The following is a 14370-nucleotide window of genomic DNA, read 5'->3' as shown; positions in this document are numbered from 1 at the left end:
TTCTCTGTCACTTATGTCACATATTTCCATGTCTTTAGATTTGTTTTCTAGAGGTTTTTCATTGACTTCTGAGCTGTTTTGCTACCTTGGTTATTCATGGTATTGAGGATTTCCTTCGTTGTCTAGGCATCTATGAGTCACACTTAGTGCAAAGAGATCTTTTATTATTTTCCAGTAGGTGGCACTGAATCAGGAGGGCATTTTTTTTTTTTTTAGCTCTGTGAAATCTCAGAGCTAACCCCTTGACTGTCCTCAGTGTAGCTGTGATGCTTGGAGGTGGGATTGTTTGGGGAAACCCAGCTACCTTCTTTGTTTTGCCCTTTCTATAATGGCAATCTCAAACTTCCACAGGGGTCCCCCAGCAATGCATCCTAATCAGGGATCAGTCACAGAATGTACCCTTTATTCAGGGAAAATAATTATTCTGCAGTAACAGTTCTCCAGTTTGCAAATAGTGTGCTTCTCAACCCAATACCAAGAGCAACAGAAGGTGAGTTTTGGGAGTCTACAAGGCAGCAGTGCTCCATGGCCTTGTTTCTCTTTCTCGAATGTCCACTTCCCAACAACTGTAGCCATACATCATGCTGTGTCCTTGCCAGGGTCTTTCAGCTCAGCCACAGCTCACACTGCTCACTCCCGCAGGAATGCCCACCATGTGTCGCTGTTCCTCCCAGCTGAAGGAAGTGCCAGCCACAGCCAACTTCCTCTCCTCTCTGAGCTGAGCCCTACTTTGAGCTCCTGGCTCCATTGCTAGTCTTGAGTCCTTCTCCCTTCTCACCTGTCCTTTTTGTTCCCATTTGCCCACTTTTAGATGCTTCAATGTGTGGATCTCTCAGTTGTGCCTGTGAGTTGAACAGGGAATCCTTTGTTGAGTTATAGCTGCTCAGATTGTTGAAATTTCAGTGTAAGAGACCAAGGTGATTTCTCACACCACCATTCTTTTGACGTCACTCTCAATGTGGTTTTCATTGGCATTTCCCTAATGCTAAAGATGTTGAGTGTCTTCATGTATTTGTTGACCATCCATGTATCTTTTGGAGAGATGTCTGTTTGGAATCTTTGACCTTCATTTTTAATTGGTTTGTCTTGTTGAGTTCTAAGAATTATTCTGGAGGGATTGAGCAAAAAAGAAAAAAATAACTTAGGAACATGGACAACAGTGTGATGATTATGGGAGCCATAATGGGTGAAGGTAGAAAAGCATATAGGGGAGATAAATGATGATGGAAAAAAAAGATCTAATAAAGTTGAATGGCAGATAGATCAATAGATAAATTTTAAGAGTTCTTCGTGTGTTTTAGATAAAAGTCCCCCATCAGGTATATCTCCATACCATCTTTGTCACTTACTGTGAATCTTTATTTGAAATTTAAAAGTTTTTTTAAATGCTTATAATGAAATCCACAAGTACATCTAAAATGTGAAAACAATAAGGTCTGTGCACTATATCAAGGTTGTAGTATTATACTCTAGTTTTGCAAGACTCTACTATTAGGGAAAACTAGGTAAAGACTACACAGCATCTCTCTGTATTAGTTTGTACAACTGCAAGTGAGTCTGTAATTATCTCAAAAAGTTTAAAAATTGTTTAGTCGTTTTTATGCTAATATTTGCCTGCTAGGTAAGCAATTTTTTTTTAATTGACAAACTTCTTAGAGCAGTTTTAGGTGCACAACAGAATTGAGTAGGAGGCACAGAGATTTCTCATACACCCCGCTCCCCACCCATATGTACAGCCTTCACCACTTACCAACATCCCCACTGTAGTGGTACATTTGTTACAACTGATAGTCCTATACTGATCCATCATGTAACCACCCAAATTCCATTGTTTATGTTAGGATTCAGTGTTGGTGTTGTGCATTCTCTGGGTTTTGACAAATACATACATTGGTTTTTTTTTTTAAGAGTAATTTTTAAAATAAAGTTTTTTAATTTAAAGTATTTTTAATTATCCATATAATGTGTAAATATATTTTAAATCCTACTTACACAGTAATTAAAAATTCCCAGATATAGCTAAACTCACCTTTGATGAGCACCCCTCAATCCTAGTTTGTCTCTCTCCAGCACAAATGATACATTTCATTTATATCTTACTGTCCAAATTTATTTAAATTTGATTCTTGTGATTTCTTCAAGATCTAGGTAATACTGAAGAGCTTCTAAGACTTCAGGTCCAGCTCTCCACATGCTTGCAACGGGCACACATGAGCAAGGCTACAACCCACTAAAGACCATTTGCCTTCTTTAAAGAGATTAGAATAGTAACTTGCCTTCTTTTGAACTCACTAGACTAGCAGAGCATGTCTGTAAAGCATTCTTACGGGATGGGCAAAAAGAGTCCTTTTATTTATGTTGTGACTTCTTCGTGACTTCAACACAAAGGATATATTTAAAGATACTTAAGTGAAGAAATTACTGACAAAATAGTAGCACTTGCATGGCTTGAACATTAAGGATTTTAACTTTCTACAACTGAAGCATACTTTTTTTATGATTCTAGAGGAGAAGAAAGCTATGCTACAAGAAATAGCTAATCAGAAAGGAGTGTCCTGTCGTGCTCAAGGCTGGAAAGTCCACCTCTGTGCCGCCCAGTTGCTGCAGCTGGTAGGTCGAGTCTTATCACATACTAGAGGTGTCTAGTCAAAGAACATTTTCTTTTGAGCAATTCTGAAACATTTGCAATGAACATGGGTCATGATAGAATTTTTATGTATGCTATATAACATAATTATCATATGTTTCATAGGTAAAATTGTGACCTAAATATATCTTAGTTCTGGTATCCAGAACCAAACTATATTGAGCACCTATGGTGTAAGACCTACAATTAAACTTCAGTACTATGTGTTGCCATGACAGGGAGCCTCAGATGGCCTCAGTGTAAGCCCCTCCTCCCCACTCTGCTTTTTATCGTGGGGACCAGGCATGTTTCCCACTTTTCACTGAAGATTGGGCTTTAGTCCTCTGCCAGCTTGCAGATTATTCAGATAAGCCAGTCACACCCTCCTGTGGGAACCATGGGGTCCCTCTCCCTCTTGACACTACAGAGCCTGCCTCCTTCAAACCCTGCTTGTTCACTGTGTTCCTGAATACAGCCCCATCATGGCCCCTGTGGCCTGACATAGTGTGCAGTGTCATCATCCCCTGGCCTGTGAGTATGTTGACTGGTAAACTGCTATCGACCTCATCTGTCCAGTGTCAGTCAGTCTTACGTTTTCAACTCTCTCCAAAACTCTAGGGCAGGAATCTTGCCTTCACCAATGATGTGAAGGGATAATAGTAAAAACTTTTCCATCTTCGAAGTAGCTGTGATATGAAGAATACTGTTATGAGTATATTTAAAAAAAAACAGTACTGTGTTTAGTTCTGTACTTAACAGAGAAGCACGTTTCTATGAAACTTACAGACTTGTTTTCCAGAGGAATTGAATTTAGGGCAGTATTTAAAAATTATTCTTGAAGATGGACTCTGAATTACTCATATGGCAAATTGTAACATAACTTGTTAATGATCAGTTTAGTCATTGAGAGAAAAGATTTCATCACTCAAACTGTTCTCAGACTGATTTAGAAAGGTGATTCCAGGTGGCTTTATTTGCCTAAAGTTGACCAAAAAAACCCACCATATTTCTGAGGTCACAATGCTCGCCTCCCCACTATGTGTTGCAGACAAATCTAGAACATGATGTTTATGAAAGACTCACCAACCTACAGGAAGGAATTATCCCAAAGAAAAAAGCAGCAACTGATGATGATCTACACCGAATAAATGAACTAATACAGGTTTGAATGAGCCCTTTCCTTTCTGATCATCCACTTTATGGAATCGTTTACTGTATTCTTGCTTCTTCCTTTCCCTTTCTCATCTACCATTATCTTTAATAAAACCTTTTATTTACTTCAGCCTGCATTACCAAGAAACACTAAAACGTTTTTCTATGTGAAAGCCCCAAAATGGTCTCAATTTAAAGATGAGAAGTTACTTAAAAGTCAAATTATTCTCAAGATCACTGATTGACAATGACGTCTTTTGTTTCAGGGGAATATGCAGAGGTGTAAACTTGTGATGGATCAGATCAGTGAGGCCAGAGACTCCATGCTTAAGGTTTTAGATCATAAAGATCGTGTCCTGAAGCTTCTGAATAAGAATGGAACTGTCAAGAAGGTATCAAAATTGAAGCGAAAGGAAAAAGTCTAGAACCATCAAGAATTGGGACTTTAGAAACACAATTTATGAAGAATGATGGTGGGAGTGGAGAGAGGATATTGGTTATTTTCAAAATGGAGGGTTGAAATAAAGAAAATGTTCCTTAATTCACATGTGGAAGCAGAGGGACCCATGGCACCCAGTGTCCCAAGAGGATCAGAGATGACCTGTCACAGTGAATTTTAGGCACATCCCTCTTAAGTTTACTGTGTCATAAACACATCCTGATGCATCATTGTCTACCAGTTGGAATCAGAGACACAAAAGATGGCTGGAATTTTTCAGCTTTCCAGATTATAAACTGTATCTGACGGATTCCTTTAGGACCCAGACTGAGCCTGGACTGAAAGTGTCCACCTGGACTACTTGTTATCTCTGTACACTGAAAGTCAAACCTCTCCTCTCACCCCAATCGGTTCCTACTCTTTGACCTGTAAGCCAGAGCTGGCCTTTTTCAGCAGTTCCATGGCACCCAGAGACCTGCACACATCTCACACTCAAAAAGGATTTAAACTATCAATTGTCAGTTTTAAGAACCATTTCAAAATGGAATTATTATATTGTCTGTCCTGTGTGTATCAAAAGTTGGGTTTTTGTGAAAGCTCAGAGTATGTAACACCATAAATTGCTCTGAGTTCCTTGTTCTGAAGTACACCCTTGGTCATCTGTACTTCTGTAGCTGGTGTGATGCTGTTCATTGTATGTACCACACATCTCCAAATTTTAATAAAGGACTCAAAGAAGTTTCGTACATCAGCAGTTTGCATCATTTTATAAAGTTACCCATTGCTATACTGAACATCACTTGAGTGTCGACCCTACTGGAGTTTCTTACACATTGCTGAGTCTGTTCTATTATAGTTTTGTTATTCTATCTGAAGAGTTCCACTTGTGCTGATATTTTGAAGATGCCACAGTGGCTTTTGTTTAGCTTAAATACAAGTCTATATTGTATCCCATTTCAGATTTAGAAATGATCAAGTTTTTTTTAATGTTTTATTTATTTATTTTCAGAGAGGGGGGAAGGGAAAGGGAGAGAAATATCAATGTGTGGTTGCCTCTCATGTGTCCCCAACTGGGAACTGGCCTGCAACCTAGGCATGTGTCCTGACTGGGAATCGAACCACCATCCTTTGCTTCACAGGCCCACCCTCAATCCACTGAGCTCCACCAGCCAGGGCAGAAATGGTCAAGTTTTAGAACAACTAAGGCTGCAGTCATGGGGTGAAGTGCTCAGGACTGTGAGTTTTCTTCACGGGGTTACTCTTGCTTCCTATTAACCTGCTGGAGTGGTAGATAGCCCAGTTTTGCTTCCTCTGGGCACAAGCAGTCATGTCTCTCTCTTCTGGCTGGATATTCTTGCAGAATGTATTTGTCTCCTTCCTAGAAATGTGTTTCCAGTTGCCAACTTGAGGCTGGCACTCTTCTCCTTGTCCTGACTTAAACAGATTTGAGACAAAGTCTGTGCCAATTCTGACCAGGTCTTTGGGACTGGTGCACTAGCTCTGTTTAGACTGGCTCACCTGAGACAGTCTTCTTCCTTAAATTAGAATGTTAAGCTCTCACCTAGTATAAGATTGGAGGAGAAAGAGGCAAAGTTGGCCCCCAGCCTTCTTCTGATTAGGACACGTAGACCTACAAAGCTTGGCTAAAGTCCTTGGGATAATGTGCTGTTTCACTAGAATGTTTCATTGGGATATAGAGCCAACTTTAAAAGATACTGATTGTTTACTAGGCACCAGTGTGTAGTGTGATTACTAGAATAGTGTCTTTCAGCCTGGACATTGGAATTTCATCCCATTTCCCTGGTTGTTGGCAAAATAATTTCAGTTGCCAGATGGTGTAGTAATTTAGGGAACCATTTAGGAGCCATTTTTCTCATGCTAAAATATATAGAGAGGCCATGCAGTTTTACAATAAAAAGTAAATTCTTTCTTAGACATTAGACATTGGATAATGACTACATGGGTCAATCTGTGAAAATTTGGCCCAATGGGCTCCCGTAAGGAGTCAAAACGGAACAACCTCTGATGGCACAGAAGTACAAACCCAGAACTATAACCACAACAAATCCCCAGGCAAAGTGGGACATATAAACAAAATTTGAATCCACAATTCCATTGTTTCAAATGAATGCTCACTAGCAAGTTGTCTTTTCTTCTGCCAACCATTACTGCATGCAGTAGCACAAAAGCCCAAATGGTCCCCTCTGGACCCCAGTGGCACAAAGCTCAAATGGCAAAGGTAGAGGACTGACAGTTTGACTCAGAGTCTATCATTCCAAGAACCATTTCCTTTCATCAGCCAAGTGTTTCAAGTGGCTGACACCTTGAACAGGAGTGCAGGGAAATTCCCTGAGATAGGGAAATCGCTGCAGTCCCACTCAGGGCTGGCCTGCCACAGGCAGCTGGGAACCAAACCTAAGCTCTCTAGGACTTCCCAGTGTCCATACTGTCCCTTCTGGGTTTGGCAAAACTGGTACAGAACCCAAGTAAGCAGTTTCTCTGATGTCTCCACCAATAGGCAAATTCTAGAGGCAGAGGCTGGTGAGAAAGGAAAGAGGTGGTTATTCAAGTGCTGCATGATCTGGGAGAATGGCAGACTCATCTCAAAGCCTATCCCTTTGGAAAACTGGATGAAAGACCAGTTGTCCTCAACCAGACCAAAAAAAACTAAAGGCAGTGTCCAGAATTCCTTCTCACATTTAAAGTACCATCCTTTGGGAAATGCAGGCGGTTGCTGAGCAGTCATTCAAGGCAGCTGAGTTTGCTCCCAGATACTGTCCATCTTCAGGTTCTCCTCTGGAACCTGTGTGTGTGGCCTGTACTGCCATCAGCCATGTGATTTTAGGGGCCAGAAGTTCCCACATATACACCAGCTAGTATCTTCACCAGGTGGGTAAGAGAGTTCCTTGGGTTTATATTAGTTTGGGGGGTGGGATGGAACTGGTGCTTTTCAGAACGCTCAGTTAACTTCCCAAACTTCCACATGTTCTAAAAGGGTCCACCACCCCCTCCCCGCCAAATAATCCCTTCTTTTCCCCAGGCTAGATTGACAGAATTCTTTGGTCCAACAGCTCCCCCTCTCTGACTTTTGTGGCACATGTGCCTGCCTTCCCCTGGTTCCACCCCCAATCAGATCCCAGGTTGGTCTGTTCCTATACAAATGAGGACCACAAATCTTCCAGCTTGATTATTCCACATAGCACTGTCCTGATTTGTAGAAATAAAGCTACTCCAATCCATTGAATGTAAAAGAGAATATAGCTGTGCAACTTTGATTGGACAGGAAAGTCCAAGTTCTGTTGGTCAGATTTCATCTAGGAGTTCTCTTAGGAGGGTCAGTTTAGAGGACAGGAGCCCAATGCGGGAGGCTTGGCAGCCCAGTCTGGCTTTTCCCTGAAATGCAGCATTTGTGAGGGATCTTAGGCTCTGGTTAGGAATTTAAGCCCATTAACTACAGGTGTCCTTTTTGGCAGGTACATTTTCCGGGCCAACACTAGGCACCTCAGAAGTCTCACAATTGCGCCATCCCAATCACAACCCACTACATCCGTCCAAAATAGCCAATAGTCTTTGGCTCCTTTTAAATAACCTATTTTACTGTAGTATATTTACATAAAATTAAATACCCAAATCTTAACTATACAATTTTATGCACTTTGACATATATATAACATCTGAATAAAGAGACATAACATTGCCATAACTGCAGAGTGTCCTTTTGTAGTCAGTATACCTCTACCCCTACAAGAGTAAACACCAATTTGTTACAGATTTCTTGGTTGTTGAACCTTATATAAATGGAATTAAACTGTCTGTACTTATTTGTGTCTGGCTTTTATGCTCAACATAATTTGAGATTCAGATATTTGTTGTATGTATTATAAGTTGATTTTTTTTCATTGCTGAATGGTGGTGTGTTGTGAGAATATACAACAGTTCGTTTATTCGTGTCTCTATTAAAGGACATCTTCCAATTATTGACTATTGTGAATGTAGCTATTATAAACATTTGTTTGCAGGTTCTTACGTGGAAATAAATCTTCAAATCAGTTGGGTAAAAACCTAGGAAAGTGATTGCTGGCTCATAAGATTAAAAGAAACTGTCTTCCAAAGTGACTGCATCATTTTACATTCCCACCAGCACTAAATGAGAATTTCTGTTGCTCTACATCCTCCCCAATGTTCAATGCCGTCAGTGTTTTGTAGTTTATGTATTTTGTAGATGTGTAATAGTATCTCATTGATTTCATTTGTAGTTCCTTAATGATACATGATGTTAAGCATTTTTATATTGTTTTTGATGAGGTATTTGTTAAGATATTTGCCCATATTTTAATTTATGTTGTTTGTTTTCCAATTCAGTTTTAAGAGAGTTCTTTGTGTATTTTGGTTATCAGTCTTGTTCAGATGGGCGTTTTGTAAATATTTTCTTATATTCTGTGGCTTATCTTTCCCTTTATTTAGTGCCTTTTGAAAAGCAGAAGTTTTTTTTTAAGATTTTATTTTACTTTTTAGAGAGAGGGAAACATCAACATGTGGTTGCCTCCCACGTGCCCCCCACTTAGGGATCCAGCCCACAACCCAGGCGTACATCCTCGACTCGGAGTCAAACCAGTGACCCTTTGATTCGCAGGCCAGCACTCAATCTACCAAGCCGCACCAGCCAGGGCAGAAGTTTCTTGTTTGTTTTTTTTTAATAAACTACAACATCAGTTTTTTTTCTTTCATGGATTGTGCATTTGAATTATGTCTAATGACTGTAACAAACCCACGATCACCTACATTTTCTCCTATGTTTTGATACAAGCTTTTTATAGTTTTGTTTTTTATAAAATGGATCATTTTAATGTAATTTTTCTGGAAGTGTAAGGTTTGTGTTAAGTTGTTTTTTTTTTTTTGTTTTTTTTTAGCCCTGGCTGGTGTGGCTCAGTGAATTGAGCACGGGCCTGCAAACCAGAGGATCGTGGTTCGATTCCCAGTCAGGGCACATGCCTGAGTTGCAGGCCAGTTCCTAGCAAGGGACACAGGAAAGGCAACCATACATTGTGTGTCCTTGGCAAAGGCAACCATACATTGATATTTCTCTCCCTCTCTCCTTCCCTTCCCCTCTAAAGATAAATAAATAAAATATTTTTTAAAAAAGATTTTTTTTTGGCATGTGGATGTCTAGCACCATTTATTGAAAAGTCTCCATTAAATTGCCTCTGCTTCTTTGTCAAAGGTCAGTTTTCTATATTTTTGTGGGCCTATATTTGTTTCTGCGTTCTCTATTCTTTTCCATCAATCTACTTCTTTATTCTTTTGCCAATACCACTCTGTTTTGATTACTGCAGTTTTATATAGTGAATCTTGAATTTTAGTAGTATCAGTTCTCTAACTTTTTTTCTTCACTATTGTGTTGGCTATTCTAGGCCTTCTGTCTTTTCATATAAATTTAGAATCTGTATATGTGTATATATATATAATAGCTTACTATAATTTAACCAGCATTACATAGAGTCTATTGATCAAGTTGGGAAACAATTGACATCTTAATGTTTGTGTTCTAATCCAAGAACATAGATTATTTCTCCATTTATTTACATCTTCGACTTTCATCAGAGTTTTTCAGTTTTCCTCATACATTCTGAACATATTTCAATTCAAATTCTAATTTTTCACTGGCAGTAAATGGGAAAGCAGTCAACATTATAAACTCTTAGCTTTATATGCTGTGATATGGCTGTGGTTTTTGTTGTTGATTCTTTGGAACTTTCTACATTAACAGTAATTCCGTATGTGAACAAATACAGCATTATTTCTTCTTTCCCAATCTGTACAAGTTTTATTGTTTTTCTTTATTATTGTACTAGGTAGGCCCTCCAGTAAAATGTTGAATAGAAATGGTACAGGGGGATATATTTGCCTTATTCCCAATATTAGGGGTAAAGTGTGCAATTTCTCACCGTTAAGTATGTTAGCATTAGGGTTTTGGGAAGATTTTCTTCATGAAGTTCAAAAAGTTCTCTGTTCCTAGTTTACCAAAAGTGTCTTTTGATATTTTATTTATTTATTTTTAGAGGGGAAGGGAGGGAGAAAGAGAATGAGAGAAACATCAATGTGTGATTGCCTCTCACACACCCCCTAGTGGGGACTTGGCCTGCAACCCAGGCATGTGGCCTGAGTGGGAATCAAACTGGTACCGTTTGATTTGCAGGCCTACACTCAATCCACTGAGCCACACCAGCCAGGGCAAGAGAGTTTTTAATTGTAGAATTTATGATAGATTTTGTACTGTGCTTTTTCTGCATTACTGATATGATCATTTTCTTTAGCTTGTTGATAGGGTAGAATTTATTTGTTGATTTTTTTGTTATAGAACAATGGGAATAAATCCTACTGTTTATGGTGTATTATTCTTTTTTTACCCATTGTTAGATTCAGTTTGCCAATATTTAGTTGTATCTATTTTATGAGCAACATTCCTCCATTTTTTCTTTCTTGTCTTTATTTTCAGTGTCAGGATAATGCTGGCCTCATAGAATGAGTTAGAAATGGTTCTCTCTACTTCTATTTTCTACAAGGGATTGTAGGGAATTGGCACAATTTCTCCCTTAAATATTTGGTCAAATTCAGCAGTGAAAAATATCTAGATCTAGTACTTTTTGTTTTGGAAAGTTTATCAATTCAATTTAAAAATAAATAAGTCGGCCCTGCTTCTAGGGACACTCACAGCTCTCAGTACCCGGCCCAGCTGCTTTCAAAATGTCTACTGTTCGCAAAATTCTGAGAGAGCTCAGCTTGGAGGGTGATCACACCACACCCGCAAATGCATGTGGGTCAGTCAAAGCTTTGATGACAACCAGGATGCTCTGAACATTGAAACGACCATCAAGACCAAAGGTGTGGATGAGGTCACCATCGTCAACATTCTGACCAACTGCAGCAATGAGTAGAGACAGGATATTGCCTTTGCCTACCAGAGAAGGACCAGAAAGGAACTTCCGTCAGCACTGAAGTCAGCCTTGTCCAGCCACCTGGAGATGGTGATTCTGGGCCTGTTGAAAACACCTGCTCAGTATGATGCTTCCTAGCTGAAGGCCTCCATGAAGGGGCTGGGGGCTGATGAGGACTCTCTCATTAAGATCATCTGCTCAAGGACCAACCAGGAGCTGCAGGAAATTAAGAGTCTACAAGGAAATGTACAAGACTGTCCTGGAGAAGGACATTATTTCTGACACATCTGGTGACTTCCGCAAGCTGATGGTTTCCCTCGTCAAGGGTAGAAGAGCAGAAGATGGCTCTGCCATTGATTATGAACTGATTGACCAGGATGTCCGGGATCTCTATGACACTGGAGTGAAGAGGAAAGGAACTGACATTTCCAAGTGGATCAGCATCATGACTGAGCGGAGCGGGTGTCACCTCCAGAAACTATTTGAAAGGCACAAGAGCTACAGCCCTTAAGACATGTTGGAGAGCATCAAGAAGGAAGTCAAGGGGGACCTGGAAATGCTTTCCTGAACCTGGTGCAGTGCATCCAGAACAAGTCCCTGTATTTTGTTGACTGACTATGACTCAATGAAGGGCAAGGGGACACGCGATAAGGTCTTGATGAGAATCATGATCTCGTGCAGCAAGATGGACATGTTGAAAATCAGGCCTGAATTCAAGAAGTACGGCAAGTTCCTGTACTATAACATCCAACAAGACACCAAGGGTGACTACCAGAAAGCGCTGCTATACCTGTGTGGTGGGGATGACTGAGGCCTGAGACAGCTCAAATGTCCAGGAGTGGTTCTCCTGTGCTTCCAGCTAATGATTCTAGAAAATCTGCTTGCCACTAATAGCCCCCCGTGCTCATCCCCATGAGGGTGATGTTAGCATTGCTCCTGCCTCCCCTTATTTCAGTTGCCCAAGCATTGCCTGGCTTTCCCAGCTAGTCTCTCCTTTTAGCCAAAGAAATGAACATTCCCAGGAGTTGGAAGTTAAATCTATGATGTGAAACACTGCCTCTTGTGTACTGTGTCGTAAACAGATGAACAAACTGAATTTTTACTTTAGAAAAAAATAAATGTAAGTCTATTTGGATTGTCTATCTCATGTGAGCTTTGGTAGTTTTCTGTCTTTCAAGGAATTTGACTATTTTATTCAAGTTATTAAACTTCTGGGCATGAAATTGTTTATAGTTTTTCTGTATTATCCTTTTCATGTGTGTGGGGTCACTAGTTACAACCTCTCATTTTAAAAAGATATATTGTGATATAATTCACATAATATGTCATTTGCCTACTTGATTTTTATAAATTCAGAATTGTGCCTCCATCACCACATTCAATTTTAAAATACTTTATGACCCCCAAAACAAGCCCTGTACCCTATAACTATAGCTCCAGTTTAGGAGTTTAATCTATTTTCAGTTAATTTTTCTATCTGATGTGAAGATCCAACTGTACTCATTTGCATGGGACTAGCCAATTTTCCGATAACCGTTTGTTGAAATGACTTTTTTCAGCATTGAATTGCCCTGGCAAATTTGTTGACCATGTGTTTGTTAGTTGTGTATAGGAAAGCTTAACTTGTGAACTCTCAGTTCTATTCTAGTCATCTATGTCTAGCTTATGCCCACTACCACAATGTCTTATCTGGTGAAACTCTGAAGCTGTGAAATTGGGCATTTTGTTATTATTATTCAAGGTTATTTTAGCTGTTCTCGGTTTCTTATATTTTCAGGTGAATTTTAGGATCTGCCTGTCAATTTCTGCAAAAACAGTCATTGGAAATTTGGAAGGTAGAGTCTATAGACATATTTGGGACATTTTGCCACCTTACAGTATTCTGATCATGATCATAGCTTGTCTTTCTATTAATTTAGTGCTAATTTAATCTCTTTCAACCGTGTTCTGTATTATTCACAGTAAAAGTTTTTTGTTAAACTCATTCCTAACTTTTATTACTTTGATGCTAGTGTAAATGGAATAGTTTCTTTCATTTTAAATTTATTTATTTTTTTAGATTTTATTTATTTATCTTTAGAGGGGAAGGGAGAGAGGGGGAGAAATATCAATATATGGTTGCCTCTCATGTGTCCCCTGCTGGGAAGTGGCCCGCAACCCAGGCATGTGCCCTGACTGGGAATTGAACCTCGATCCTTTGGTTCGCAGGCCCACGCTCAATCCACTGAGCTACACCAGCCAGGGCTAAATTTATTTTTTTAATTATAATTTATTGATTATGCTATTACAGTTGTTCCCAACTTTTCCCACTTTGTCACCCTCCACCCAGCCACGCCCACTCCCTCAGACAATCTCCACACCATTGTTTATGTCCATGGGTCATGAATATATGTTTTTGGCTACTCCATTTCCTATACTGTACTTAATATCCCCTTGGCTATTCTGTACTTGTACTTCTTAATCCCCTCATCTCTTCATCCATTCCCTCACATCCCACTCCCATCTGGCAACCATCAAAATGCTTTCCATATCCATGATTTTTTCTCTGTTCTTCTTGTTTGCTTAGTTTGATTTTTAGATTTCATTGTTGATACATATTTATTGCCATTTTATTGTTAATAGTTTTGATCTTTTTATTAAATAATTTCACATTTCATATGATAATGGTTTGGTGATTTTAAAGAGAGAGGAAGAAAGAAAAAGAAATATTTTTTTTATTTTATTTACTTATTTATTTATCTTTAGAGGGGAAGGAGACGGAGAGAAACATTAATGTATGGTTGCCTTTCGTGGGTCCCCTGCTGGGAGTTGGCCTGCAGGGAACCTGCCTGCAACCCAGGCATGTGCCCTGACTGGGAATCGAACCGCAATCCTCTGGTTCGCAGGCCCGAGAAAGAAATATTGATGTGAGAGAGAAACATATATTGGTTCCCTCCCATACACACCCAACCAGGGGTCAAACTTACAACCTAAATAGGCGCCCTTAACCAAAAAATCAAACCCCCTTAACTGTTTTGTGTATGGAACAATGCTTCAACCAACTGAACCACACTGGCCAGGGCTAGCTTCATTTTTTTGTATGTTCATTACTACTATACAGATACAATTGATTGTTTAAATATAGTATTTATTATTTATTTTGAAACAGTTTAACTGAAATATAATTTACATTCAATATGATTCACCTATTTAAAGTGTATAATTCAATGTTTACATAT

The 14370-nt window shown here is 39.4% G+C and overlaps 1 protein-coding gene and 1 pseudogene across 5 annotated transcripts in view; both read left to right on the top strand.

The window, feature by feature from the left end:
- SAP130 (Sin3A associated protein 130) overlaps nucleotides 1–4968 on the top strand; it is a 90734-nt gene extending 85766 nt beyond the window's left edge. For 4 of the 5 annotated variants that reach the window (XM_037070106.1, XM_037070125.1, XM_037070115.1 and 1 more), the window contains 3 exons: nucleotides 2507–2610; nucleotides 3675–3788; nucleotides 4045–4203. In XM_037070106.1, coding sequence (XP_036926001.1) covers nucleotides 2507–2610; nucleotides 3675–3788; nucleotides 4045–4203 — 377 coding nt within the window. Of the gene's footprint in view, nucleotides 1–2506; nucleotides 2611–3674; nucleotides 3789–4044 lie in introns of all 5 variants that reach the window. The other variant, XM_037070089.1, reaches the window with a different exon arrangement.
- Nucleotides 4969–10913: 5945 nt separating this feature from the next.
- On the top strand, nucleotides 10914–12261 carry LOC119003618 (annexin A2-like; annotated as a pseudogene).
- The last annotated feature ends 2109 nt before the right edge of the window (nucleotides 12262–14370 follow it).

Source organism: Sturnira hondurensis, unplaced genomic scaffold, assembly GCF_014824575.4.
Source record: "Sturnira hondurensis isolate 20B ecotype Veracruz unplaced genomic scaffold, ASM1482457v3 Scaffold0001304, whole genome shotgun sequence".
NCBI classification, from domain to species: domain Eukaryota; kingdom Metazoa; phylum Chordata; class Mammalia; order Chiroptera; family Phyllostomidae; genus Sturnira; species Sturnira hondurensis.
This window is presented reverse-complemented; position numbering and strand designations above follow the sequence as displayed.